We start from the raw sequence: 27,096 nt of genomic DNA on the forward strand, positions 1-27,096 counted from the left end.
GAGGGATCAGCCCAGAACTACACGGCAGGACCTGGTCAATGACCTGAAGAGAGCTGGGACCACAGTCTCAAAGAAAACCATTAGTAACACACTACGCCGTCATGGATTAAAATCCTGCAGCGCACGCAAGGTCCCCCTGCTCAAGCCAGCGCATGTCCAGGCCCGTCTGAAGTTTGCCAATGACCATCTGGATGATCCAGAGGAGGAATGGGAGAAGGTCGTGTGGTCTGATGAGACAAAAATAGAGCTTTTTGGTCTAAACTCCACTCGCCGTGTTTGGAGGAATAGAAGGATGAGTACAACCCCAAGAACACCATCCCAACCGTGAAGCATGGAGGTGGAAACATCATTCTTTGGGGATGCTTTTCTGCAAAGGGGACAGGATGACTGCACCGTATTGAGGGGAGGATGGATGGGGCCATGTATCGCGAGATCTACACCAACAACCTCCTTCCCTCAGTAAGAGCATTGAAGATGGGTCGTGGCTGGGTCTTCCAGCATGACAGCGACCCGAAACACACAGCCAGGGCAACTAAGGAGTGGCTCCGTAAGAAGCATCTCAAGGTCCTGGAGTGGCCTAGCCAGTCTCCAGACCTGAACCCAATAGAAAATCTTTGGAGGGAGCCGAAAGTCCGTATTGCCCAGCGACAGCCCCGAAACCTGAAGGATCTGGAGAAGGTCTGTATGGAGGAGTGGGCCAAAATCCCTGCTGCAGTGTGTGCAAACCTGGTCAAGAACTACAGGAAACGTATGATCTCTGTAATTGCAAACTAAGGTTTCTGTACCAAATATTCAGTTCTGCTTTTCTGATGTATCAAATACTTATGTCATGCAATAAAATGCAAATTAATTACTTAAAAATCATACAATGTGATTTTCTGGATTTTTGTTTTAGATTCCGTCTCTCACAGTTGAAGTGTACCTATGATAAAAATTACAGACCTCTACATGCTTTGTAAGTAGGAAAACCTGCAAAATCATCAGTGTATCAAATACTTGTTCTCCCCACTGTACATGTATTGTGTAACATGAAGTCCTATGAGTGTCATCTGATGAAAATCATCAAAGGTTAGTGATTAATTTTATCTCTATTTCTGCTTTTTGTTACTCCTCTCTTCGGTTACTCCTCTCTTGTTACTCCTCTCTTCACAGTTTCTGTGACTTGGCTCTGACCTAACAATCGTTTGGTGTGCTTTCGTCGTAAAGCCTATTTGAATTCTGACATGTTGGCTGGATTCACAACAAGTGTAGCTTTAATTTGGTATCTTTCATGTGTGATTTCATGAAAGTTAGATTTTTATAGTAATTTATTTAAATTTGGCGCTCTGCAATTTTACTGGCTTTTGGCCAAGTGGGATGTTATCCCAGAGAAGTTAATATGGACTTGGCCTTTTACAACAACAAAAAAACTACCTTGCCACAACACAACGGATTGGCTCAAACGCATTAACAAGGAAAGAAATTCCAGAAATTAACCTTTAACAAGGCACACCTGTTAATTGAAACATTCCAGGTGACTACCTCATCAAGCTGGTTGAGAGAATACCAAGGATGTGCAAAGCGGTCATCAAGGCAAAGGGTGGCTACTTTGAAGAATCTCAAATATATTTTGATTTGTTTCACTTTTTTGGTTACTACATGATTCCATGTGTGTTATTTCATAGTTTTGATGTCTTCACTATTATTCTACAATGTAGAAAATAGTACAAATAAAGAAAAACCCTTGAATGAGTAGATGTCCACATTTTTCACTGGTACTGTAAACTCTCGGTCCCAGCTTTGATGCACCTGTACTGACCTCGCTTTCTGGATGATAGCGGGGTGAACAGGCCGTGGTTTGGGTGGTTAATGTCCTTGATGATTTTTTTGACCTTCCTGTGACATTGGGTGACGTAAATATCCTGGAAGGCAGGCAGTGTGCCCCCAGGGATACGTTGGGCAGACTGCCCCACCCTCTGGATAGCCCTGCGGTTTCGGACGGTGCAGTTGCCATACAAAAGGGGTGATACAGCCTGACCGGATGCTCCCAATGGTACATCTGTCAAAGTTTGTGAGGGTCTTAGGGGCCAAGCCAAATTTCTTCAGCCTGTGGAGGTTGAGGAGGCACGGTTGAGCCTTCCTCACAAGACTATCTGTGTGGGTGGATTCATTTCTGATATTTCAGTGATGTGTACACCGAAGACTTGAAGATTTCCACCTTCTCCACTGCGGCCCCGTCGATGTGGATTGGGGCGTGCGCCTGCTGCTGTCTCCTGAAGTCCACAATCAGCTTCTTCGTGTTGATGTTGAGGGAGAAGTTATTTTCCTGGCACCACTCCGCAAGGGCCCTCACCTCCTCCCTTTAGGCTGTTTCATCGTTATTAGTAATCAGGCCTACTACTGTTGTCATCTGCAAAAGTTTATTTATTTTTTTACCCCTTTTTCATGGTATCCAATTGGTAGTTAGTCGTCTCATCGTTGCAACTCCTGTATGGACTCGGGAGAGGCGAAGGTCGAGAGCCGTCCTTCCTCCGAAACACAACCCAACCAAGCCGCACTGCTTCTTGACACAATGCCCACTAAACCCCGTAACCAATGTGTCAGAGGAAACACCGTACACCTGGCGACCGTGTCAGCATGCACTGCGCCTGGCCCACCACAGGGGTCGCTAGTGCGCTATGGAACAAGAACATCCCTGCCGGACAAAGCCTCCCCTAACCCGGACGATGCTGGGACAAATTGTGCACAGCCCCATGGGTCTCCTGGTCACGGCCAGCTGTGACAGAGCCTGGACTCGATCCCCGAATCTCCAGTGGCACAGCTAGCACTGCGATGCAGTGCCTTAGACCACTGTGCCACTCAGGAGGCGTGTCGTCTACAAACTTGATGGTTGAGTTGGAGGCGTACGTGGCCACGCAGTCACGGGTGAACAGGGAGTACAGGAGGGGGCTGAGCACGCACCTTTGTTGGGCCACTGTGTTGAGGATCAGCGTAGTGGAGGTGTTTCCTACCTTCACCACCCGTCAGGAAGTCCAGGATCCAGTTGCATACGAGCTTAATGATGAGCTTGGAACGTGCTATGGTGTTTACGGCTGAGCTGTAGTCAATGAACAGCATTCTTACAAAGGTATTGCTCTTTTCTAGATGGGATAAGGCAGAGTGCAGTGCAATTGCGATTGCTTCATCTGTGGATCTATTGGGGCGGTATGCAAATTGCAGTGGGTCTAGGGTATAAAGGTAAGGTGAAGATGAATTGATCCTTACCTAGCCTCACAAAGCAATTCATGATGACAGAAGTGAGTGTTATTGGGCGATAGTCATTAAGTTTGTTACAGTACCCAAGAAAGTGCAGGTAACCAATGGTGGTGATAGCAGACTGTGATAGGGAGAGATTGAATATGTTCGTAAACACTCCAGCTAGCTGGTCTGCGCATGCTCTGAGGACGTGGCTAGGTATGCCGTCTGGGCCCGGCAGCCCTGCGAGGGTTAACACTCTAACATTTATTACTCACGTCAGCCACAGAGGAGGAAAGCCCCCAGTCCTTTAGGAGCAGGCCGCGTCGGTGGTCCTCAAAGCGGGCAAAGGTGTTTAGCTTGTCTGGGAGCAAGACATCGGTGTCCGCGACGTGGCTGGTTTTCCCTTCGTAATCCATAATTGTCTGGAGTCCTTGCCACATACTGAATTGCGACTCCAACTCTCTGTACTGACGTTTTGCCTGTTTGATTTTATGTTTTTATGGAGGGCATAACTGGACTGTTTGTATTCGACCATATTCCCAGTCACCTTGCTGTGGTTAAATGCCGTCGTTCGCGCTTTCAGTTTTGCAAATAGTGCCATCTATCCACGATTTTTGGTTTGGGTAGGTTTTAATCATCAGTGGGAACAACATCCCTTATACACTTCCTTATGAACTCGGTCACCGTGTCAGTGTATACATCAATGTTATTCTCAGAGGCAAGCCAGAACATATCCCAGTCCACGTGATCAAAACAATCTTGAAGCATGGATTCTGATTGGTCAGACCAGCGTTGAATAGACCTCAGCATGGGTACTTCCTGTTTGAGTTCCTGCCTATAGGAAGGAAGGATCAGAATGTAAGTCGTGATCTGATATGCCGAAGGGAGGGCGGGGGAGGGCCTTGTAGCCATCCTGGAAGGAAGAGTAACAACGGTCGAGAGTTTTTAAAGCATGAGTACTACAGGCAATTGGTTGATATAAATGCTACCGGAGTTTTCTTAGATATACTTTGTTAAAATCCCCAGCTACAATAAATGCGGCCTCAGTATATGCGGTTTCCAGTTTGCACAAAGTCCAGTTTAGTTCCTTGAGGGCCGTCGTGGTATCGGCTTGGGGAAGAATATACATGGCTGTGACGATAACCGAAGAGAATTCTTTGGGGAGGTAATGCGATCGCCATTTTATTGTGAGGTACTCTAGGTCGGGGGAACAAAAGGGCTTGAGTTCCTGTATGCTACCACAATCACACCATGCATAGTTAACCTTTTGTGGGTTCCAAATATCTCTAACGGTCACCCCAGCGTAAGTCGTTTTATGCACGTGATGTCAGAATGCACTCACTGTTTCAAAATGTGACTGTTACGCAACAGGACAGTTAACACACGCTGCATGCTAATGATCTATAGGCTGTTTTTGTCAATTTAGAATTATTTTCCAACAGGTTGTATTTTCTAACAAAAATTTGAATGAGAGGTGTTCCGCTTCCTCATTAACTCACAAAGAAGTAGCCCATTTCAGCTGCTGTACGGATGAGGACAGTATATCCGGAGAGAGCCATGATTACGTGAAACAGAGTATGTTACAGTCCCTGATGTCTCTCTGGAAGGAGCTCCTCGCCCTGAGCTTGTCTACTTTATTGTCCATGGACTGAACATTAGCAAGTAATAGACTCGGAAGCGGTGGATGGTGTGCACGGCTTGAGTCAGACTACAAGTCCATTCCGAATAAGAAATAACTACTAAATATATTCTCCAAAGTTGCTTAGGAGCTAGAAACAGAGCTGCAATTTCTATCGGCACCATCAGTCTACTGAAAACAAACAAAACCACACAATTATTAACTGAAATTGCATTTACCTGTGGGTCCTGTTTCATCTGGGTGACCAGTTTCTGTAGAAGAAAGAGATACATGTGGGTAGGATAACAAAAGCATTCAGGGACATTCCACAATACTACTTCAGCCCGTGGACAGTGAAACCTATATGCAAAACATTAAACTGTATTAAACCCAGTGCACCTGTCCCATACCCAATTGTGACAGTGGCCATCATTCAGTCTGAAAAAATAGCATATACAACACTTTGTATTTTCATCATTATAGTATATGATTATTATAATTTGAATATCTGATTAGGTTATGACTTTATAAAATACTGAAATATGACTTCTTACATGTAAATTTCATACTCGTACATTTTACATACAGTATTTACATTCAACTTTATAAAGACATACTATAGGCCTACAGTATGCAGAGTTAAAAATTGCCTACTCATCCTGAAGATAACTAAAACAAATCGATAAATGAAACAGAGTTGATAAGAGCTGTAATCGACAACAAAGTATAAAAATAACCCTAACACGCTAAAGAACCACATACCTTCATTAACTGGGTGCTAAACGTCTGGTTCCTATTGCTATGAGGTGACGTGGGACATTACTAGGCAGAGGACTTACTAAGCTGGCCTTTCAAAGCGCTGTGGCCAGGTCTACTCTATGTGGCTGACCACTCCTCTGGGAGAGTCCTGTTCAATGTGCTGGGAGTGTGGTTATGGGACATTAGGGACTGAGCTCAATTGAAGATACTGGCCTGATCCCACTGGTGCTCAACAGCAAGGAGGCTGAAGACCTGGCCTGCGTAGTGAATAGGGTGTCATTTGGGATGAATCCATTATCTAGCACACTCATGCTTACTCACTAACAAACATGTAATGAAAATGGATGCTTGAAGTTGACACAAATAGTGCATTCGGAAAGTATTCAGACTCAACTATTTCCACATTTTGTTACGTTACAGCCTTATTATGAAATTGATTAAATTGTTTATTCCCCCCCCTCCATCTTCACACAGCACAGGCTGTACACACTCCAATAGTCTCTCATTCACAATTTGACAAGGACTTGATAATGCCTCGAATTTCATCGCGGCTTCACCTTTGTGGCCGCAATACACCCTAAAGAAATACATGCCTTTTGCGGCCCGGACTGCTGCGTTGTGCCCTTCTCCCCATGTGTGCTGCTCAATCTGAAGCGTCTCTCACTCACATAGCGCTCCGTCACGTGATCGGGTCTTTCTCACAGGCTACATTAAAGTGAAGACAGGCAAAATCAGGGACACAACTACACGCGTCCTTATCCAATTCCGAGGTGCATATTAAAGATAAGATAATACTTTTCAACAAGATGAGTAGCCTAACGAACAGCAAAAGCACTAGCCTGTCAATCTACTGTCCCCCAATAGTACAAAAGTCGACCTATTCTGTGCGAGAAATAAATATTCCAAACAGTCTGGGACAGTTGTGGGATGCGATAGATCCCAAACGAATACAACCACTAAAAAAACTTTTTTTAATGCAATGTGACTGATGCAACAGATCAGAACATTTAGCTTAAAATGTTGATCAACTATTAGGCTTTTTCTTCACATTATGAGCGCAGCAATGTGCACATGATAGTAGGCTACAAGCGCGAATGTTCCATTATCAGGAAAACACCATTATCGAAAGTCACCACAAATGCAATTATGCATGTAATGCTTTTATTATAAAAAGGTGATTTTTTTTTTTAAATTATCTTCCCAAAACTTGAAACTCACACGCTGCTTATATATGCCAGTTAGGCTCTACACCCCTTGTAAAGCAGATTAATGTGCTTAATTAAGAAGTTATTTGGCCACTTTAGTTGTGATACAAACTTTATTAAAACAAAGTCTAGGCTACATGAGGTGTGCGACTATGATTAGAAAAAGTCACAAAACAAGGCATTGTTTCTTATGCTGGGCATCATTCACAAGTAATACATATATTTGATAGGCTAATAGTCACCCATCAGGCTATTCTTAATTTAATCTGGTCTTCACACATACAGTGGGGAGAACAAGTATTTGATACACTGCCGATTTTCCTACTTACAAAGCATGTAGAGGTCTGTAATTTTTATCATAGGTACACTTCAACTGTGAGAGACGGAATCTAAAACAAAAATCCAGAAAATCACATTGTATGATTTTTAAGTAATTAATTTGCATTTTATTGCATGACATAAGTATTTGATACATCAGAAAAGCAGAACTTAATATTTGGTACAGAAACCTTTGTTTGCAATTACAGAGATCATACGTTTCCTGTAGTTCTTGACCAGGTTTGCACACACTGCAGCAGGGATTTTGGCCCACTCCTCCATACAGACCTTCTCCAGATCCTTCAGGTTTCGGGGCTGTCGCTGGGCAATACGGACTTTCAGCTCCCTCCAAAGATTTTCTATTGGGTTCAGGTCTGGAGACTGGCTAGGCCACTCCAGGACCTTGAGATGCTTCTTATGGAGCCACTCCTTAGTTGCCCTGGCTGTGTGTTTCGGGTCGTTGTCATGCTGGAAGACCCAGCCACGACCCATCTTCAATGCTCTTACTGAGGGAAGGAGGTTGTTGGCCAAGATCTCGCGATACATGGCCCCATCCATCCTCCCCTCAATACGGTGCAGTCGTCCTGTCCCCTTTACAGAAAAGCATCCCCAAAGAATGATGTTTCCACCTCCATGCTTCACGGTTGGGATGGTGATCTTGGGGTTGTACTCATCCTTCTTCTTCCTCCAAACACGGCGAGTGGAGTTTAGACCAAAAAGCTCTATTTTTGTCTCAACAGACCACATGACCTTCTCCCATTCCTCCTCTGGATCATCCAGATGGTCATTGGCAAACTTCAGACGGGCCTGGACATGCGCTGGCTTGAGCAGGGGGACCTTGCGTGCGCTGCAGGATTTTAATCCATGACGGCGTAGTGTGTTACTAATGGTTTTCTTTGAGACTGTGGTCTCAGCTCTCTTCAGGTCATTGACCAGGTCCTGCCGTGTAGTTCTGGCTGATCCCTCACCTTCCTCATGATCATTGATGCCCCACGAGGTGAGATCTTGCACGGAGCCCCAGACCGAGGGTGATTGACCATCATCTTGAACTTCTTCCATTTTCTAATAATTGCGCCAACAGTTGTTGCCTTCTCACCAAGCTGCTTGCCTATTGTCCTGTAGCCCATCCCAGCCTTGTGCAGGTCTACAATTTTATCCCTGATGTCCTTACACAGCTCTCTGGTCTTGGCCATTGTGGAGAGGTTGGAGTCTGTTTGATTGAGTGTGTGGACAGGTGTCTTTTATACAGGTAACGAGTTCAAACAGGTGCAGTTAATACAGGTAATGAGTGGAGAACAGGAGGGCTTCTTAAAGAAAAACTAACAGGTCTGTGAGAGCCGGAATTCTTACTGGTTGGTAGGTGATCAAATACTTATGTCATGCAATAAAATGCAAATGAATTACTTAAAAATCATACAATGTGATTTTCTGGATTTTTGTTTTAGATTCCGTCTCTCACAGTTGAAGTGTACCTATGATAAAAATTACAGACCTCTACATGCTTTGTAAGTAGGAAAACCTGCAAAATCGGCAGTGTATCAAATACTTGTTCTCCCCACTGTATATACTAAATAATGTGTGTGTGACATTTGATTCGATTTAGAATGGGCCACTATCATGCACCTGTATCGAAACAGGGGCAGCAGGAAAAAAAGACATGTCATCTACGCACTTAAATAGCGAATGGAGGACGCTTTTCCCCGTGGTTTATTTTCATGCCAGCCAGGTAGGCTATACTCCTGTGGTAAATATAAGCAATGTGCTTATTATTAGGAAAGTTGAGAAATAAATAAATATAGTAGGCCTAGCCTATAGAAAGATGATGGGACCCTCTTTTTAGTAGCGGCCATCATTCTGTTTACTCCCGCAATTGTACAGCCTATTGAAATTTTGTGCAACATGAGCTCATGGGTGTGAAGTGTTTGATTAGATTTTCAATAACATTTGCATTGATGTCAGAGTGATTAGACTGACAGAGTGCTGAGTACCAGGCAGTTAGCAAGTTTGGTAGGCTACTAATGTCCATCAGCAGCATCAGAGCTTGGAGAAGCCTAATTACCGTGACTAAAAGGTAATGTGGAATTATACTGCCATCATGACTCGTGACCGCCGGTGTGGCGGTAATACGGTCATCGCAACAGCCCTAGATGTGACGTTTGGCTTTCAGGCCAAAGAGATCAATCTTGGTTCCATCGGACCAGAGAATCTTGTTTCTCATGGTCAGAGTCCTTTAGGTGCCTTTTGGCAAACTCCAAGCAAGAGTTTGCCAATTTCGGCTTCCTATTTCGCAACAAAGCCTCCTTCACTCATGCTGCCAAACATACCCTCGTAAAACGGACTATCCTGACGATCCTTGACTTCGGCGATGTCATTTACAAAATAGCCTCCAACACTCTACTCAGTAAATTGGATGCAATCTACCACAGTGCAATCCGTTTTGTCACCAAAGCCCCATATACTACCCACCATTGCGACCTGTATGCTCTCGTTGGCTGGTCCTCGCTACATATTCGTCACCAAACCCACTGGCTCCAGGTCATCTATAAGTCCAAGGCAGTTAACCCACTGTTCCTAGGCCGTCATTGAAAATAAGAATTTGTTCTTAACTGACTTGCCTAGTTAAATAAAGGTAAAAAAAAAAAAAAAAAAAAAAAAAAAAAAGTCTTTGCTAGGTAAAGCTCCGCCTTATCTCAGCTCACTGGTCACCATAGCAACACCCATACATAGCACGCGCTCCAGCAGGTATATTTCACTGGTCATCCACAAACCCAACACCTCATTTGGCTGTCTTTCCTTCCAGTTCTTTGCTACCAATGACCGAAACGAATTGCAAAAATCACTGAAGTTGGAGACTTATATCTCCCTCACATCTATCACTCCAGTGTTAATTGCTAAATTGTAATTACTTCGCCACTACGGCCTATTTATTGCCTTACCTCCTTACTTCATTTGCACACACTGTATACAGATTTTCTATTGTGTTATTGACTGTATGTTTGTTTATCCCATGTGTAATTCTGTGCTGTTGTTTTTGTCGCACTGCTTTGCTTTATCTTGGCCAGGTTGCAGTTGTAAATGAGAACTTGTTCTCAACTGGCCTACCTGGTTAAATAAAGGTGAAATAAAAAATGTATAAAATACATTTCAAAAACAGGGATGAGGTGAGTGCCTTGGCGGAGTGGTGCCAGGAAAATAACCTCACCCTCAGCGTCAACAAAACAAAGGAGCTGATCGTGGACTACAGGACACAGCAGAGAGAGCACGCCCCCATCCACATCAACGGGCCGCAGTGAAGAGGGTAAAAAGCTTCAAGTTCCTCTGCGTGCACGTCACTGAAAACCTGAAATTCACACCAACAGCGTGGTGAAGAAGGCGCAACAGCACCTCTAACCTAAAGAGGCTGAAGAAATTTGGCTTGGCCCATAAGACTCTCACAAACTTCTAAAGATGCACCCTAATGTAGCTGTTCTTGTCTATTGATGTTCTGCATGTGTCATGTTTCATGTGGACCCCAGGAAGAGTAGCTGCTGCTTTTGCAACAGCTAATGGGGATCCTAATAAAATACCAAAATAATTGAGCATCCCGTCAGGCTGTATCACCGCCTGGTACAGCAATTGCACGGTCCGCAACTGCAGGGTTCTCTACAGGGTGGTGCCGTCAGCACAACGCACCATCGGGGGCACACTGCCTGCCTTCCAGGACATCTACAGCACCCGGTGTCACGGGAAGGTCAAGAAGCTCATCAAGGACTGTTCACCCCACTATCATCTAGAAGGCGAGGACATTACATAAACAGCTTCTAGGCCATCAGACTATTAAACAGCCAAAACTAGACGGCCTCCGCCTAGTACCCAACTCTGTCCCTTAGTCACTGTCACTAGCCAGCTACTCAGGGACGGTTGCCCTACGTGCATAGTCATTGAACACTGGTCACTTTAATAATGTTTACATACTATTTACATATCTACTGCTGTACAACATTTTTGGCATTTAAAAATGTTTCATTATTGTGTGCTTGTTGGATATGTACTGCATTGATTGATAGAAACATAGCATGTCTCTGCACCTGCCATACCATCTGCTAAACTGTGTAAGCGACCAATACATTTTTACTTTATTTGATAGGACTAATAGCGGTGATTCAACTTGACAGTTAGCCAAGTTGATTAGAGTACTTTGTCTTCATTTGCAGGCCTAACAAAGAGCCTGAACACTGAGCTGATGAACAAGAGAACACCTTGTTTTTTTCCCCTCCTACCTGATGGACTTGTATTTCCACTTTCAAGGCCTCCTGTAATGTTTGTAATTCCATCATTGAGCCAGTCAGTGTGCCAGTCAGTCCGGGGGAACGTTCAGCCTGTGTACAGAGACAGAAGGAGAATGGTAAAAACATCAGACAACAACACCTTTAATTCTCACAGTTGAATCAGTGGTTTCAAGCTTGCAGTCATCGCAACCAGAGAACATTCAACATTTCCAAAGCTCTGTCACACAATCCATGATGGAAACCATTTTAATGTCAATATGCGGAGTTCAAACAATTACACTGTCCCCATCCGGTTCGGAACAAAATACTCTGGAGGTGATAATCATGGCTTGGGTTTAATAGTCTAGTCTGCATGTTAAAGAATACAGTCCATTGAATACAGTACATTACATAAGTCCTGAAGGACATACAGTGCATTCGGAAAGTATTCACACCACTTCCCTTTTTCCACTTTGTTACATTACAGCCTTATTATAAAATGTATTAAATAAATTATTTTCCTCAATCTTACACACAATACCCCATAATGACAAAGCAAACACTGGTTTAATTTTTTTTGTAAATGTATTAAAAAAATATAAAAAACAGACCTTAATTACATAACTATTCAGACCCTTTGCTATGAGACTCGAAATTGAGGTCAGGTGCACCCTGTTTCCAATGATTATCGTTGAGATGTTTCTACAACTTGATTGGCGTCCACCTGGGGTAAATTCAATGGATTGGACATGATTTGGAAAGACACACACCTGTCTATATAAGGTCCCACAGTTGACAGTGTATGTCATAGCAAAAACCAAGCCATGAGGTCAAAGGAAATGTCCATAGAGCTCTGAGACAGGATTGTATCGAGGCACAGATCTGGGTAAGGGTACCAAAACATTTTTGCAGTATTGAAGGTCCACAAGAACACAGTGGCCGCCATTCTTAAATGGAAGAAGTTTTGAACCATCAAGACTCGTCAGAGATCTGGCCACCTGGCCAAACTGAGCTATCTGGGGAGAAGGTCCTTGGTCAGGGAGGTGACCCAAGAACCCGATAGTCACTTTGACAGAGCTCCAGAGTTCCTCTGTGGAGATGGGAGAACCTTCCAGAAGGACAACGATCTCTGCAGCACTCCACCAATCAGGCATTTATAGTAGAGCGGCCAGACTGAAGCCACTCCTCAGTAAAAGGCACGACATCCCGCTTGGAGTTTGCCAAAAGGCACCTAAAGAACTCTGACCATGAGAAACAAGAAAAGGTTTTACGAAACCAAGATTGATCTCTTTGGCATGAATGCCAAGCGTCATGTCTAGAGGAAACCTGGCACCATACCTACGGTGAAGCATGGTGGCAGAATCATGCTGTGGGGATGTTTTTCAGCAGCAGGGACTGGAAGACTAGTCAAGATTGAGGCAAAGATGAAAGGAGCAAAGTACAGTGTCATGATACTCCTGGTCAAGGATCAAAGGCCTCAGATCAGCTTGGTAAATAGCTTACAACAACCAGACCCTCTTAACCACAGAAGAGGTTTTGACACCTTAACACTCGGTCGTAAATTAGGCAGGAGAGGAATCTCTCCCTTTGCTCCTCAGTATTGGGAAAGGAAGGTCTTTGTTACAGAGACATTTTGCCGCCCAAAACTATAAACACCCAAAGAATGAACTTTGGAACAATATTTATAAGATAGGAATGTGCTTTTGGTTTTCTAAAGAGATAATGGTTTTCATTGTCTGTTGCACATTAACTAAGCCACGCCCCTAATGAGGTCAAAAGAGCATGTCAGTGTGATGGAACCGCCTTTCCGACCAGAGTGCTTAAAAGGACTCGCTAAGAAATAACATATAAGACCAGCAGACAGACAGCGTGAGCTGAATGTTACAAATGGTTGAAATTCTAAGACTCAACACGAGGTGAGAAGATAACCTCACCTATCAGACCAGAAAAGTGTGGAGCGTTGGCCACACATTAAAATGGTTAGAAACTCTGGAACTCTCAACACGAGTGAAGATAAAGACTAGACCAGAACATTTGACAGTCTGCAGCTGTGCATGTAAAGGGTTCTAGAACTGAACTGTCTACCCGAGAAAGGAAGGAGACGAGCCCATCTCAGACAATCATTGGTCCATCTGAAGAAATATCCACTACAAGCCAGAACACCTAAGGACATTGTGACCTCTGGTGGACAACAAGAGCCTTACATCCATCGAGCCACTTCCCATAGAAGGATCGATTGGTTTCAGAGAGACGAAGGACAAAGACATCTACACGTAAATACATTACATTCCTTACCCCAAACAGGCGGTGGTTTGTGAGCAAAGTATTATTATTATTATTTTGAGGGTAGTTTCCAAATGTATGATACATTTTACTCTCAATCTCTTATCTACCCCTCCCCCTCCATATGTGTAACAAGCCATCATAACTTTTTAGTCCACTGGGGACTTATATCATGTAAGTGTGTATGTGTATTCTGTGTTATTATTTAGTTAGTAAATAAATAATTAAATCAAATTGGTGTAGTACTGAATGATCAGAAAAGGCTGGGGTTCTTGTGGATTCAAGAGGTCTGCGATGTTCAAAATGAGACCGATATGAGGTAATGATTAATAAATGACTGTTGTTGATGAAAGAGATATCTATACATCTATAGAGTTTAATTTGGGAGATGGTAACTCATAAAAAGACTTTCCTGTGGTGCCCCAAATTCGCAATGAGTTAATTGTTACATGATTAATTTAAATCGAGTAACAATTAAACATAGTTGATTCGATAACAGTGATCACGTTAATGATAGCCACGACAACAGAGATCCTTGATGAAAACTTGCTCCAGAGTGCTCAGGACCTCAGACTGGGGCGAAGGTTCACCTTCCAACAGGACAACAACCCTAAGCATACAGCCAAGACAACGCAGGAGTGGCTTCGAGACAAGTCTCTGAATATCCTTGAGGTGCCCAGCCAGAGCCCAGACTTGAACACGATCGAATATGTCTGGAGAGACCTGAAAATAGCTGTGCAGCGACACACCCATCCAACCTGACAGAGCTAGAGAGGATCTGCAGAGAAAAAAAGGGAGAAACTCCCCAAATACAGGTGTGTCAAGCTTGTAGCGTTATACCCAAGAAGACTCGAGGCTGTAATCGCTGCCAAAGGTGCTTCAACAAAGTACTGAGTAAAGGGTCTGAATACTTACGTAAAAGTGATACTTTTTTATTTATACATTTGCAAAAATATCTAAAAACCTGTTTCTGCTTTGTCATTATGGGGTATTGTGTTTGTAGATTAATGAGGGGGAAAAAATGGTAATCCATTTTAGAAAAAGGCTGTAACATAACAAAATGTGGAAAAAGTCAAGGGGTCTGAATACTTTCCGAATGCATTGTACATCCTGGCAAAAAAAAGCAAGGTTATGAGTCGAACACCCTGAAAAAAAACAGCTATTCACTTTTTGTTTGAGTCTTTTAGGATATTTATCAACATAACCTTGGATGTACAAAAGGCTGAATGTTGTAACCTTGTGAATAGTAAAGAATAGTGAAGGAATGTGATAATTAACTCCCACCCTTACCTTCACACCGTCTCCAGGTTGAATACCATCCAATTGAAGCATTAAAAGAGCCGCTGTACGCAAAACAGAAAACACAGTAACTGACCTTTACTCCAACAGCAAAGAAACAATTCACCTTTCAGTAACAAAACTAAAAATAAGTTGTTTCTATTAGGGCACACGTCTTCAAAAGGTTTCGGAACAGAAAACAAAAATGAGCCTTAAGTCCAAGAAGTCCCTCCCGTGTTGCTGTCCATTTTCCCCCGTTTGGTGCCTAATGAACCTGACCCTGATAAAGAGGGTCGCCTATGGGCTTCTCAAAAGACCGTCCTCCGTCCCCTATTCTCTGTGACACGGAAACCGATAAGCGGTCGAGAAGGAGCATGTAAATTCGTTAGAAGGCAAACGTAAGTGTCCTCCCCTCCTTGATAGCCACCTTTCATCAAGGATACTCAAGTGTATCCTATCGTGGAAGAGTTTTGAAATCTGCCACACCCCCTTTGAGTCAGCTTTTGTTTTGTCAGAGGAGAAAAACATACACACGTTTAAAAACAATATGCTACTTATTGTTTTAAATCGATAAAATGTCTTGCACAACTAACTTCTTTTGTTTTTATCACTTTACACATTTATTTAGTTTGGGATCCACCCCTGTAAAACGTCATTTACCTAACGACGCGTGAACGGAGAAGGACCGCCTCATTTCAAGCAAGCTCATTTCCATCCACATTCACTTTCCTCGATTCACTTTGACCATTTTCAATAGGAGGCGCGAGAGGACGAAGGATAGAGGACGCAGGAGGTGAGAAAATCTGATACATGGCATATGACTTGTGTTCACTGCTACTCTGACCCTAATTCCAACTGCCCACCTGGCAGATCTAAAGGGACTGTAATCAGGCTTGGGCGGTATCCAGATTGTCAGACATTCATACCGACCTTGTGCCATCCCGGGATTTTTGGTAATACCGGAAGATGCTGATTTTGGAAGACGGGCACTGATGTTGGGCGATAAGGCCTGGCTCACAGTCGCCGTTCCAATTCATCCCAAAGGTGTTGGATGGGATTGAGGTCAAGGCTCTATCCAGGCCAGTGAAGTGCTTCCACACCGATCTCATCAAACCATTTCTGTATGGACCTCACTTTGTGCACAGGAGCATTGTCATGCTGAAACAGGAAAGGGCCTTCCCCAAACTGTTGCCACAAAGTTGTAAGCACAGAAACATCTAGACTGTCATTGTATGCTGTAGCGTTAAAATTTCCCTTCATTGGAACTAAGGGGCATAGCCCAAACGATGAAAAGCAGCCCAAGACCACCAAAACCTTTACAGGTAGCGTTCTCCTGGCATCCGTCAAACCAAGATTCGTACCGTCAGACTGCCAGATGGTGAAGCGTGATTCATCACTCCAGAGAACGCGTTCCCACTGCTCCAGAGTCCAATGGCGGCAAGCTTTACAACACTCCAGCTGCATTGTCCATGGTGTTCTTAGGCTTGTGTGCAGCTGCTCGGCCATGGAAACCCATTTTATGAAGCTCCCGACGAACAGTTCTTGTGATGACGTTTCCAGAGGCAATTTGGAACTCGGTAGTGAGTGTTGCAACCAAGGACAATTTTTACGCACTACACCACTCGGCGGTCCCGTTCTGCGAGCTTGTGTCTCTTACCACTTCGCGGCTGAGCAGTTGTTTACCCTGGACGTTTCCACTTCACAATAACAGCACTTACAGTTGACCGGGGCAGCTCCAGCAGGGCATACATTTGACAAACTGACTTGTTGGAAAGGTGGCATCTTATGATGGTGCCACGTTGAAAGTCACTGAGCTCTGCAGTAAGGCCATTCTACTGCCAATGTTTGTCTATGGCGATTGCTTGGCTGTATGCTCGATTTTATACACCTGGCAGCAACAGGTGTGGCTGAAATAGCCAAATCCACTAATTTGAAGGAGTGAAAAACATACACTACTTATAAAAAGTATCCAGCTGGAAAATATTTAGTTGCGCATTCCATACTGTAATTAGATTGTTGTGCTGCATTCGCCAGGCAGTCAGTGACTCACAAGGCTCCGGTCTCTCCTTGTTTGTGTTTGTAATGTGGGGGGGACAACCGGTAAATTTCATAATGAAAAATAATGTGAGGGATCAAATGATGACTGCTTTATCTCATAACATATTGCACATGTTTAACTGCAGGTATTTACTTAAAAAGTAGCTACCAATATTAAAAACTTCAAAGAAATAGTTATCAGAATTCTGTGTTAATGCAACCTGATACCATTAACTGGGTTATTTGGAAATAGCCACAAGATGGTTTATCAATACCGTTGTAACTATTTCTTTGAAGTTTTTATTTTATAAACTTTGAATATTTGTAGCTACTTTCTAAGTGAATACTTGCAGTCAGTCAACTTGTGCAATACATTAGGAGATAAAGCAGATTGTGTTCCTCATTTCACCGGTCACATAGACAAAAGGTTAAAAAAAATATCTTGCTGCTTTTTATAAACGCAGATCTAAAATGTAACTCATTGTATTTTCTGCTTGGCTTCAGACTAATTTAAGCACTTCTCCACTCGGATGAAAAATGTTTGCTCTTGTCATTCATCAGTCAGACAGCGCTCTGACTGATGTGTAGCTACTGTTCTCCAGTAAAATGCAAGATTACCTTCAAGCAAAACATTACGAAATGTAGCTGGCTTCATTCTTTCTATGATAAACAGAAATACGATGGCTATGCATCGTCTTTTTCATTGTAAGCTAATAGTTGCATGCCCCGGATCACTCTATTGAAGCAAAAAAATATGTCAAAGTTCAATATAAAACGTAAGTGAAATGGTTTAAAAACGCAGATTGTATGATGGTCTGTGTTTTGAAAATGCTGATTTCTGAAAGCTAATGTGACCCCTGGGTATATACACGATATACCGGCCAAGCCTAACTGTAATGATGATATGAATCTGCGTAAAGCTCATTGTTTCAAAGTATTACTTTCAAAGTGACGGCACTTTGAATCCTGCACAACCACCTTGGTTTATGGAACTACTTGCAACGTCAAAGAAAGCCAATAATTCTGTCTTCTACTGAATTAGAATTTTTGTTCTTAGCATGCACAAGAGTAAATAAAACAACTTGGAAATGACATTCGCAGGGCACTGACGTGAAGCTCACAAAAGCATACATTTGGCTGGTTCCGTGGGACAACAAACAAACAGTGAGAACCGGGAAACCAGCGAGTCCGCCCGAGGCAATGTCACAGCCGTCCAGTCTGATTGATTTCCGGGCCAAAGCTGCCAGCCAAGAGAACAATTACAACAGGAGCTGTTGCAGGACTCACCACCTGGCAGTGTAACTGGTCTCCACTCTCTCAGACTCCCTGCAAGACAGTAGATGCAGAGCCCACTAGGCCTACATGAGACTCCCCACCACAAATTGGGCTTTCAGGATGGCTAAGTCACCCCAAAATTGAAAAACTACCAGAGCAACCGAGCCAAGTTCACCTGTAAAGTGAAGAACAGGGCTCCGGGCAGCCGAGCGGAAATGGAGGAAAACTCGCCTCCCTGCGGACCTGGCATCCTTTCACTCCCTCCTCTCTACATTCTCCTCTTCTGTCTCTGCTGCTAAAGCCAATTTCTACCACTCTAAATTCCAAGCATCTGCCTCTAACCCTAGGAAGCTCTTTGCCACCTTCTCCTCCCTCCTGAATCCTCCTCCCCCTCCTCCCCCCTCCTCCCTCTCTGCTGATGACTTCGTCAACCATTTTGAAAAGAAGGTCGACGACATCCGATCCTCGTTTGCTAAGTCAAACGACACCGCTGGTTCTGCTCACACTGCCCTACCCTGTGCTTTGACCTCTTTCTCCCCTCTCTCTCCAGATGAAATCTTGCGTCTTGTGACGGCCGGCCGCCCAACAACCTGCCCGCTTGACCCTATCCCCTCCTCTCTTCTCCAGACCATTTCCGGAGACCTTCTCCCTTACCTCACCTCGCTCATCAACTCATCCTTGACCGCTGGCTACGTCCCTTCCGTCTTCAAGAGAGCGAGAGTTGCACCCCTTCTGAAAAAACCTACACTCGATCCCTCCGATGTCAACAACTACAGACCAGTATCCCTTCTTTCTTTTCTCTCCAAAACTCTTGAACGTGCCGTCCTTGGCCAGCTCTCCTGCTATCTCTCTCAGAATGACCTTCTTGATCCAAATCAGTCAGGTTTCAAGACTAGTCATTCAACTGAGACTGCTCTTCTCTGTGTCACGGAGGCGCTCCGCACTGCTAAAGCTAACTCTCTCTCCTCTGCTCTCATCCTTCTAGACCTATCGGCTGCCTTTGATACTGTGAACCATCAGATCCTCCTCTCCACCCTCTCCAAGCTGGGCATCTCCGGCGCGGCCCACGCTTGGATTGCGTCCTACCTGACAGGTCGCTCCTACCAGGTGGCGTGGCGAGAATCTGTCTCCGCACCACGTGCTCTCACCACTGGTGTCCCCCAGGGCTCTGTTCTAGGCCATCTCCTATTCTCGCTATACACCAAGTCACTTGGCTCTGTCATATCCTCACATGGTCTCTCCTATCATTGCTATGCAGACGACACACAATTAATCTTCTCCTTTCCCCCCTCTGATAACCAGGTGGTGAATCGCATCTCTGCATGTCTGGCAGACATATCAGTGTGGATGACGGATCACCACCTCAAGCTGAACCTCGGCAAGACGGAGCTGCTCTTCCTCCCGGGGAAGGACTGCCCGTTCCATGATCTCGCCATCACGGTTGACAACTCCATTGTGTCCTCCTCCCAGAGTGCTAAGAACCTTGGCGTGATCCTGGACAACACCCTGTCGTTCTCAACTAACATCAAGGCGGTGACCCGTTCCTGTAGGTTCATGCTCTACAACATTCGCAGAGTACGACCCTGCCTCACGCAGGAAGCGGTGCAGGTCCTAATCCAGGCACTTGTCATCTCCCGTCTGGATTACTGCAACTCGCTGTTGGCTGGGCTCCCTGCCTGTGCCATTAAACCCCTACAACTCATCCAGAACGCCGCAGCCCGTCTGGTGTTCAACTTTCCCAAGTTCTCTCACGTCACCCCGCTCCTCCGCTCTCTCCACTGGCTTCCAGTTGAAGCTCGCATCCGCTACAAGACCATGGTGCTTGCCTACGGAGCTGTGAGGGGAACGGCACCTCCGTACCTTCAGGCTCTGATCAGGCCCTACACCCAAACAAGGGCACTGCGTTCATCCACCTCTGGCCTGCTCGCCTCCCTACCTCTGAGGAAGTACAGTTCCCGCTCAGCCCAGTCAAAACTGTTTGCTGCTCTGGCACCCCAATGGTGGAACAAACTTCCTCACGACGCCAGGTCAGCGGAGTCAATCACCACCTTCCGGAGACACCTGAAACCCCACCTCTTTAAGGAATACCTAGGATAGGATAAAGTAATCCTTCTAAACCCCCCCCCCCTTAAAAGAGTTAGATGCACTATTGTAAAGTGGTTGTTCCACTGGATATCATAAGGTGAATGCACCAATTTGTAAGTCGCTCTGGATAAGAGCGTCTGCTAAATGACTTAAATGTAAATGTAAATGTAAAGTCAGTCATGTTAAACATGGGAGGACAACGTGCAGGATACTTTGCAACTAAACGTGGTTTGATCAAACATGAATTTTCATACATGGTTCTGATCATAACAGACAGTAATAGTATAGAGGTAGCAGTGGGTGGCAATACTATCCCTTGGCAACTTTCAGTTTCCCTTCTTCTGAACTAAACCACCCGTACAATCCATGATTCCTAATGACACAGATTGGTTTGAAACCTACTAGTGTGAAACGTAATCAGGAAAGCTTACCTAGTACATTAGGTGGGCTACAGTTACTGTCCATGATAAAATATTTTATTTCCTGTATAGAGGTTGATTCTAAGCAGCTAGAAGAGCTGTGCATGTACAGTAAGAGTATGTGTGATTAAGCTAGAATCACTTCCAATGGCCATTCTACAGCATGGAGCCAGCCTACAGACCAACAGCAGAACAGAGTGACATGATTAAAAAAAAAAATTACTTGGTTTATATACGCTTAAACAAAAACCTTTAAAACATGAAACAATTAACGGTTTTACTGAGTGACAGTTCAGAAGGAAATCAGTCAATTGAAATAAATTCATTAGGCCATAATCTATGGATATCACATGACTGGGCAGAGGCGCAGCCATCAGAATGTTTTTCCCCCACAAAAGGGCTTCATTACAGACAGAAATACGCATCAGCTTCATCAGCTGTCTGGGTGGCTGGTCTCAGACGATCCCGCAGGTGAAGAAGAAGGAAGTGGAGGTCCTGGGCTGGCGTGGTTACACGTGATCTGCGGTTGAGGCTGGTAGGACCTACTGCCAAATTATCTAAAACGACATTGGAGGCAGCTTATTTGTAGAGAAATGAACATTCATGCTGCATGAACATTCATGCTGCCAAACATACCCTCGTAAAACTGACTATCCTACCGATCCTCGACGATGTCATTTACAAAATAGCCTCCAACACTCTACTCAGTAAATTGGATGCAGTCTATCACAGTGCCATCCGTTTTGTCACCAAAGCCCCAAATACTACCAACCACTGCGACCTGTATGCTCTCGTTGTCTGGTCTTCGCTACATATTTGTCACCAAACCCACTGGCTCCAAGTCATCTATAAGTCTAGGTAAAGCTCCGCCTAATGTCAGCTCACTGGTCACCATAGCATCACCCACCCGTAGCACGCGCTCCAGCAGGTATATTTCACTGGTCATCCACAAAGCCAACACTTCCTTTGGCCGTCTTTCCTTCCAGTTTTCTGCTGCCAATGACTGAAACGAATTGCAAAAATCACTGAAGTTGGAGACTTATATCTCCTTCAAGCATCGGCTGTCAGAGCAGCTTACAGATCGCTGCAGCTGTTCACAGCCCATCTATAAATAGTCCATCCAACCAACTACCTACCTACCTCATCCCCATATTTGTTTTTTTCTGCTCTTTTGCACACCAGTATTTCTACTTGCACATCCTCATCTGCACATCTATCACGCCAGTGTTAATTGCTAAATTGTAATTACTTCGCCACTACGGCCTATTAATTGCCTTACCGCCTTACTTCATTTGCACACACTGTATACAGATTTTCTATTGTGTTATTGACTGTACGTTTGTTTATCCCATGTGAGACTGTGTTGTTTTTGTCACACTGCTTTGCTTTATCTTGGCCAGGTTGCAGTTGTAAATGAGAACTTGTTCTCAACTGGCCTACCTGGTTAAATAAAGGTTAAATAAAACATTTATTAAATAAATAAATGTAAAAAACAGGGATGAGGTGAGTGGTTTGGCGGAGGTGGTGCCATGAAAATAACCTCACCCTCAGCGTCAACAAAACAAAGGAGCTGATCGTGGACTACAGGACACAGCAGAGAGAGCACGCCCCCATCCACATCAACGGGCCGCAGTGAAGAGGATAAAAAGCTTCAAGTTCCTCTCCTCCCCCATTGTTTTCCAAGCAGAGCAGGCAGGCCTGTTGCCTTACGACTCCAGACTCCACACAGACAGTGTGTACACATGCTGCTTCAGAGACAGTTAAAACATTTTTATTTTAACTTTATTTAACCAGGTAGGCCAGTTGAGAACATTTCGTAATGTCACTGAAGACCTGAAATTCACACTAACAGCGTGGTGAAGAAGGCGCAATAGCGCCTCTAACCTAAGGAGGCCGAAGAAATTTGGCGTGGCCCATAAGACTCTCACAAACTTCTAAAGATGCACCCTAATGTAGCTGTTCTTGTCTATTGATGTTGTCATGTTTCACGTGGACCCCAGGAAGAGTAGCTGCTGCTTCTGCAACAGCTAATGGGGATCCTAATAAAATACCAAAATAATATACAAAATAGCCTCCAACACTCTACTCTGCAAACTGGATGCAGTCTATGACAGTGCCATCCGTTTTGTCACCAAATCCCCATATACTACCCACCATTGCGACCTGTATGCTCTCGTTGGCTGGCCCTCACTACATATTTGTGGCCAGACCCACTGGCTCCAGGTCATCTATAAGTCTTTGTTAGGTAAAGCTCCACCTCATCTCAGCTCACTGGTCACCAGCATCAGCTGTCAGAGCAGCTTACCAATCATTGCACCTGTACACAGCCCATCTGTAAATAGCCCACCCGACTACCTCATTCCCATATTGTTATTTTTTTTTCTTCTCCTTTGCACCCCAGTATCTCTACTTGCACATTCATCTTCTGCACATCTATCGCACGTCTATCACTCCAGTGTTTAATTGCTAAATTGTAGTTATTTCACCACTAAGGCCTATTTATTGCCTTAGCTCCCCAATCTTACTACATTTGCACACACTGTATATAGACTTTTCTATTGTGTTATTGACTGTACGTTTGTTTATCCCAAGTGTAACTCTGTGTTTGTGTCGCACTGCTTTGCTTTATCTTGGCCATGTCACAGTTGTAAATGAGAACTTGTTCTCAACTGGCCTACCTGGTTAAATAAAGTTAAATTAAAAAAAATTACTGTCTCTGAAGCAGCATGTGTACACATGTGTCTGTGTGGAGTCTGGAGTCGTAAGGCAACGGGCCTGCCTGCTCTGCTTGGAAAACAATGGGGGAGGAGCAAACGGGCCGAGACCATTTTGTGGGCTGTAGTGGAGCAGGTTGAGAACTTCAAGTCCCTTGGTGTCCACATCACTAAACTAACATGGTCCAAGCACACCAAAACAGTAGTGAAGAGGGTATGACAAAACCTCTTCCCCCTCAGGAGACTGAAAATATTTGGCATGGGTCCTCAGATCCTCAAAAGGTTCCACAGCTGCACCATAGAGAGCATCCTGATGGGTTGCATCACTGCCTGGTATGGCAACTGCACGGCCTCCGACCGCAAGGCACTACAGAGGGTAGTGCGTACGGCTCAGTACATCACCGGGGCCAAGCTTCCTGCCATCCAGGACCTCTATACCAGGCGTGTCAGAGGAAGGCCCTAAAAATTGTCAAAGACTCCAGCCACCCTAGTCAGACTATTCTCTCTGTTACCGCATGGCAAGCGGTACCAGAGCGCCAAGTCTAGGTCCAAGAGGCTTCTACCCCCCATATTTTACACTGCTGCTACTCTCTGTTATTATCTATGCATAAGTCACTTTAATAACTCTACTCACATGTATATATTACCTCAATTACCTCGACTAACCAGTGCCCCCACACATTGACTCTGTACCGGTACCCCCTGTATTTAGCGTCGCTATTGTTATTTTACTGCTGCTCTTTAATTATGTTACTTTATTTACTTATTTTAACTGCATTGTTGGTTACGGGGTTGTAAGTAAGCATTTCACTGTAAGGTCTTCACCTACTGTATTCGGCACATGTGACAACTAAAATTTGATTTGAACCGGCTCCTCTGCTGTCTGACCCTGGTGCAGCTGTAAGCAAGCCGGTTGGATCTGCTGGCTAGCGTGCAGTCTATAAAATGACTACATGAGCATAAATATTGATTCGTTTTCCTAACATAAGGGCCTCAACTCAAATTTAGCACTATTTGGACCTCCTTTGCACAATGCCATGCTACCAGATGCATTGTCTTTGTCTGAAAATGCATATTATTTCAGCATGAACGAGTGTTTTATAACTTTCATTTACAAGAGCACAAATCGCCATGTTGCGCAGTGCAGCCGCGCGCACACGTTCAATTCGCGTTCGTTAGCCAGGTAGCTAGTAAATTGTTGTTACATATTTGGTGCAAGCTAATGAAAAACATCTGATTATTTGCTAGCTAATGGCAAGGAGTCAGACTTCAGTTCCATTTCACAGTTTAAAACTCCTTTTCAAATAAAATATCACTACAGTTGATATGCCTTGACATCCTCGTCAACTACAACTAACGACGTTAGCCGGTTATTTCAGCTTGCGAGGCTAGCTAACACAGGGAGAGTTTTCACAGCATCCAGTCACTAGAGAGCAAGCTAGCTCTAAACTAGTTAGCGATAGCTAACTACATATGGCACAAAACTGTAGCAAACAAGCTAGCTGTCAATCTAGGTAAGTAATTATAAAATAAAACAGTAGCATAACATAAGAACAATATTTTGGGGATGGCTTCAAATAATAACAAAATCCTTACAAATAGGCACGCTTTGGTGGTTACAAGTTAGAATCGGCCCCTTTCTAGCTAGCCATGTCCACTGCCCTCCAATAGCAGTGCACTCCGCTAGCTAGACTAGTGTTCCCAACCAGGAGTACTAGGACCCCCGGGGGTACTTGAAGACTCATGAGACCATAGGCCTACTGGTAAAAATGCACATGAGAGTATTTCAGGGGTACTCCGTGCAGAGTAAAATTCAGTTGGTGGTACAATAACCGAAAAGGATAGGGAACCACTGAGCTAGAGAATATCATCCAACTCCTATAAGAAATAGCTATGAACAAAAACGGTATCCTTCAAACCGTCCTGCCCATCCTAACACACGATTAATTACGGGTACAGGGATCAAACGCATGTGAAAACAACCAAAGTTTCTAAACAATGAAAATGAAACTTATAATAATAATTTTCAAAAATCCCTGTGTACTTACCCTTCACTCACATGAACAGCAGCAGTCCTCTCCTCAGATATTAATGAAATATTTACAAACAACCCAATACTCTACCGAATCACCGATACAATTGATGTGAATATTCAAATATCCTCCATTGATTAGTCTGAGATCTCCGTAGTATTTGTTTAAATTCAATTTGTCCAAAAAGAGAGAAACTGAGATACAAAACAAGAACTCTTCTTCAATCTCATTCACCACAGCCTGAGCACAACAGTTATCCATGCGCTCATGAGGAGTGAGAAGAAAAGGGTAGGACAACTATTTCTAAAAGGTAACAATTGTAGCCGTTGTATCCCAGATTGATTAATTCATTAATAGTATATGGTTAGTTATACATTTTGAGTCGAGGGTCGTCGCAAGGTGAAACGAAAATGTGTTTGAAAAGCGAACTATTTTTTGTCATGGTGCGGCGAATTTATTTCACTTTGCCTAAGGAACAGGGGTACTACGCCTTCCATTGCCTAGGGAAAAACCCCGGATGTAAACTCGGTGAAACTCATCTGGAGAGAAGTAGCACTCGGGTCGTCACTAGTTACCACAGTCACAAAGTCTTAATCTCCGTCTATTTCTACTAGTTATCTTCTTAAAATGTGATTTTAAACTTAACCATGCACTATGCCTAACCCTGACCTTAAATTATGACCAAAATGAGCAAATTTATGTTTTCATTAAATTGTACGATACAGCCAATTTTGACTTTGTGACTGTGCTATCTAATGCAAACCTAGCACTCTGCAAAGAAATTCGCGGAGCAATTTGTTGCTGCTTACACTTGCCACGGCCCATATCCTGCGCCTCACTGTCGAAGGATGAAAAAGCACCACTTACTTTCATATCTTTTACTAGCCAGCTGGTGATGGCTGGCTGTGGATGTGAGGCGTGGGCAAGCGACACTTTACAAGTGCGCCATGATTTTATTCTAATTAGAAAATAGTTGTTTATGATATGTCATATCATCTATATTTATTAAGTATTGTAGAACGACATACTATTATTATTATTATTATTATAGATAATGTAAATTGTCAAAAATAATACTGATGTTACAAAAACTGATGGATTCCATAATAGGCCTATATGTAACGGATGTGAAATGGCTAGCTAGTTAGCGGGTACGCGCTAGTAGCGTTTCAATCAGTTATGTCACTTGCTCTGAAACCTAGAAGTAGTGTTGCCCCTTGCTCTGCAAGGGCCGCGGCTTTTGTGGAGCGATGGGTAACGACGCTTCGTGGGTGACTGTTGTTGATGTGTGCAGAAGGTCCCTGGTTCGCGCCCGGGTATGGGCGAGGGGACAGTCTAAAGTTAAACTGTTACATATACAATACACAGGTTTATGATACAAGACATAGTGGATAACAGGCTAACAATGGTGTAAAGTACTACTCCATACATTTTACCTGACACCCAAAAGTACTCGTTACATTTTGAATGCTTAGCAGGACAGGAAAATGGTCCAATTCAAGTACTTATCAAGAGAACAACCCTGGTAATCCCTATTGCCTCTGATCTGGCAGACTCACTAAACACAAATGCTTGGTTTGTAAATTATGTCTGAGTGTTGGAGTGTCCC

The 27,096-nt window shown here is 43.9% G+C and overlaps 1 protein-coding gene across 5 annotated transcripts in view; it reads right to left on the reverse strand.

Annotated features, from left to right (window-relative positions):
* The window catches only part of LOC139540420 (PHD finger protein 21A-like), a 116,384-nt gene extending 90,422 nt beyond the window's left edge, over window positions 1-25,962 (reverse strand). For 4 of the 5 annotated variants that reach the window (XM_071344222.1, XM_071344223.1, XM_071344225.1 and 1 more), the window contains exons 1-4: window positions 25,503-25,962; window positions 14,937-14,989; window positions 11,376-11,474; window positions 5,074-5,106 (exon numbers count right to left, since the gene is read on the reverse strand). In XM_071344222.1, the coding sequence (XP_071200323.1) occupies window positions 5,074-5,106; window positions 11,376-11,474; window positions 14,937-14,978 (174 nt within the window). In that variant the 5' untranslated portion in view covers window positions 14,979-14,989; window positions 25,503-25,962. The remainder of the gene's footprint in view (window positions 1-5,073; window positions 5,107-11,375; window positions 11,475-14,936; window positions 14,990-25,502) is intronic. The other variant, XM_071344224.1, reaches the window with a different exon arrangement.
* Between the last annotated feature and the right edge of the window lie 1,134 nt (window positions 25,963-27,096).

Source organism: Salvelinus alpinus, chromosome 15 (genome assembly GCF_045679555.1).
Source record: "Salvelinus alpinus chromosome 15, SLU_Salpinus.1, whole genome shotgun sequence".
In the NCBI taxonomy this organism is placed as follows: Eukaryota; Metazoa; Chordata; class Actinopteri; order Salmoniformes; family Salmonidae; genus Salvelinus; species Salvelinus alpinus.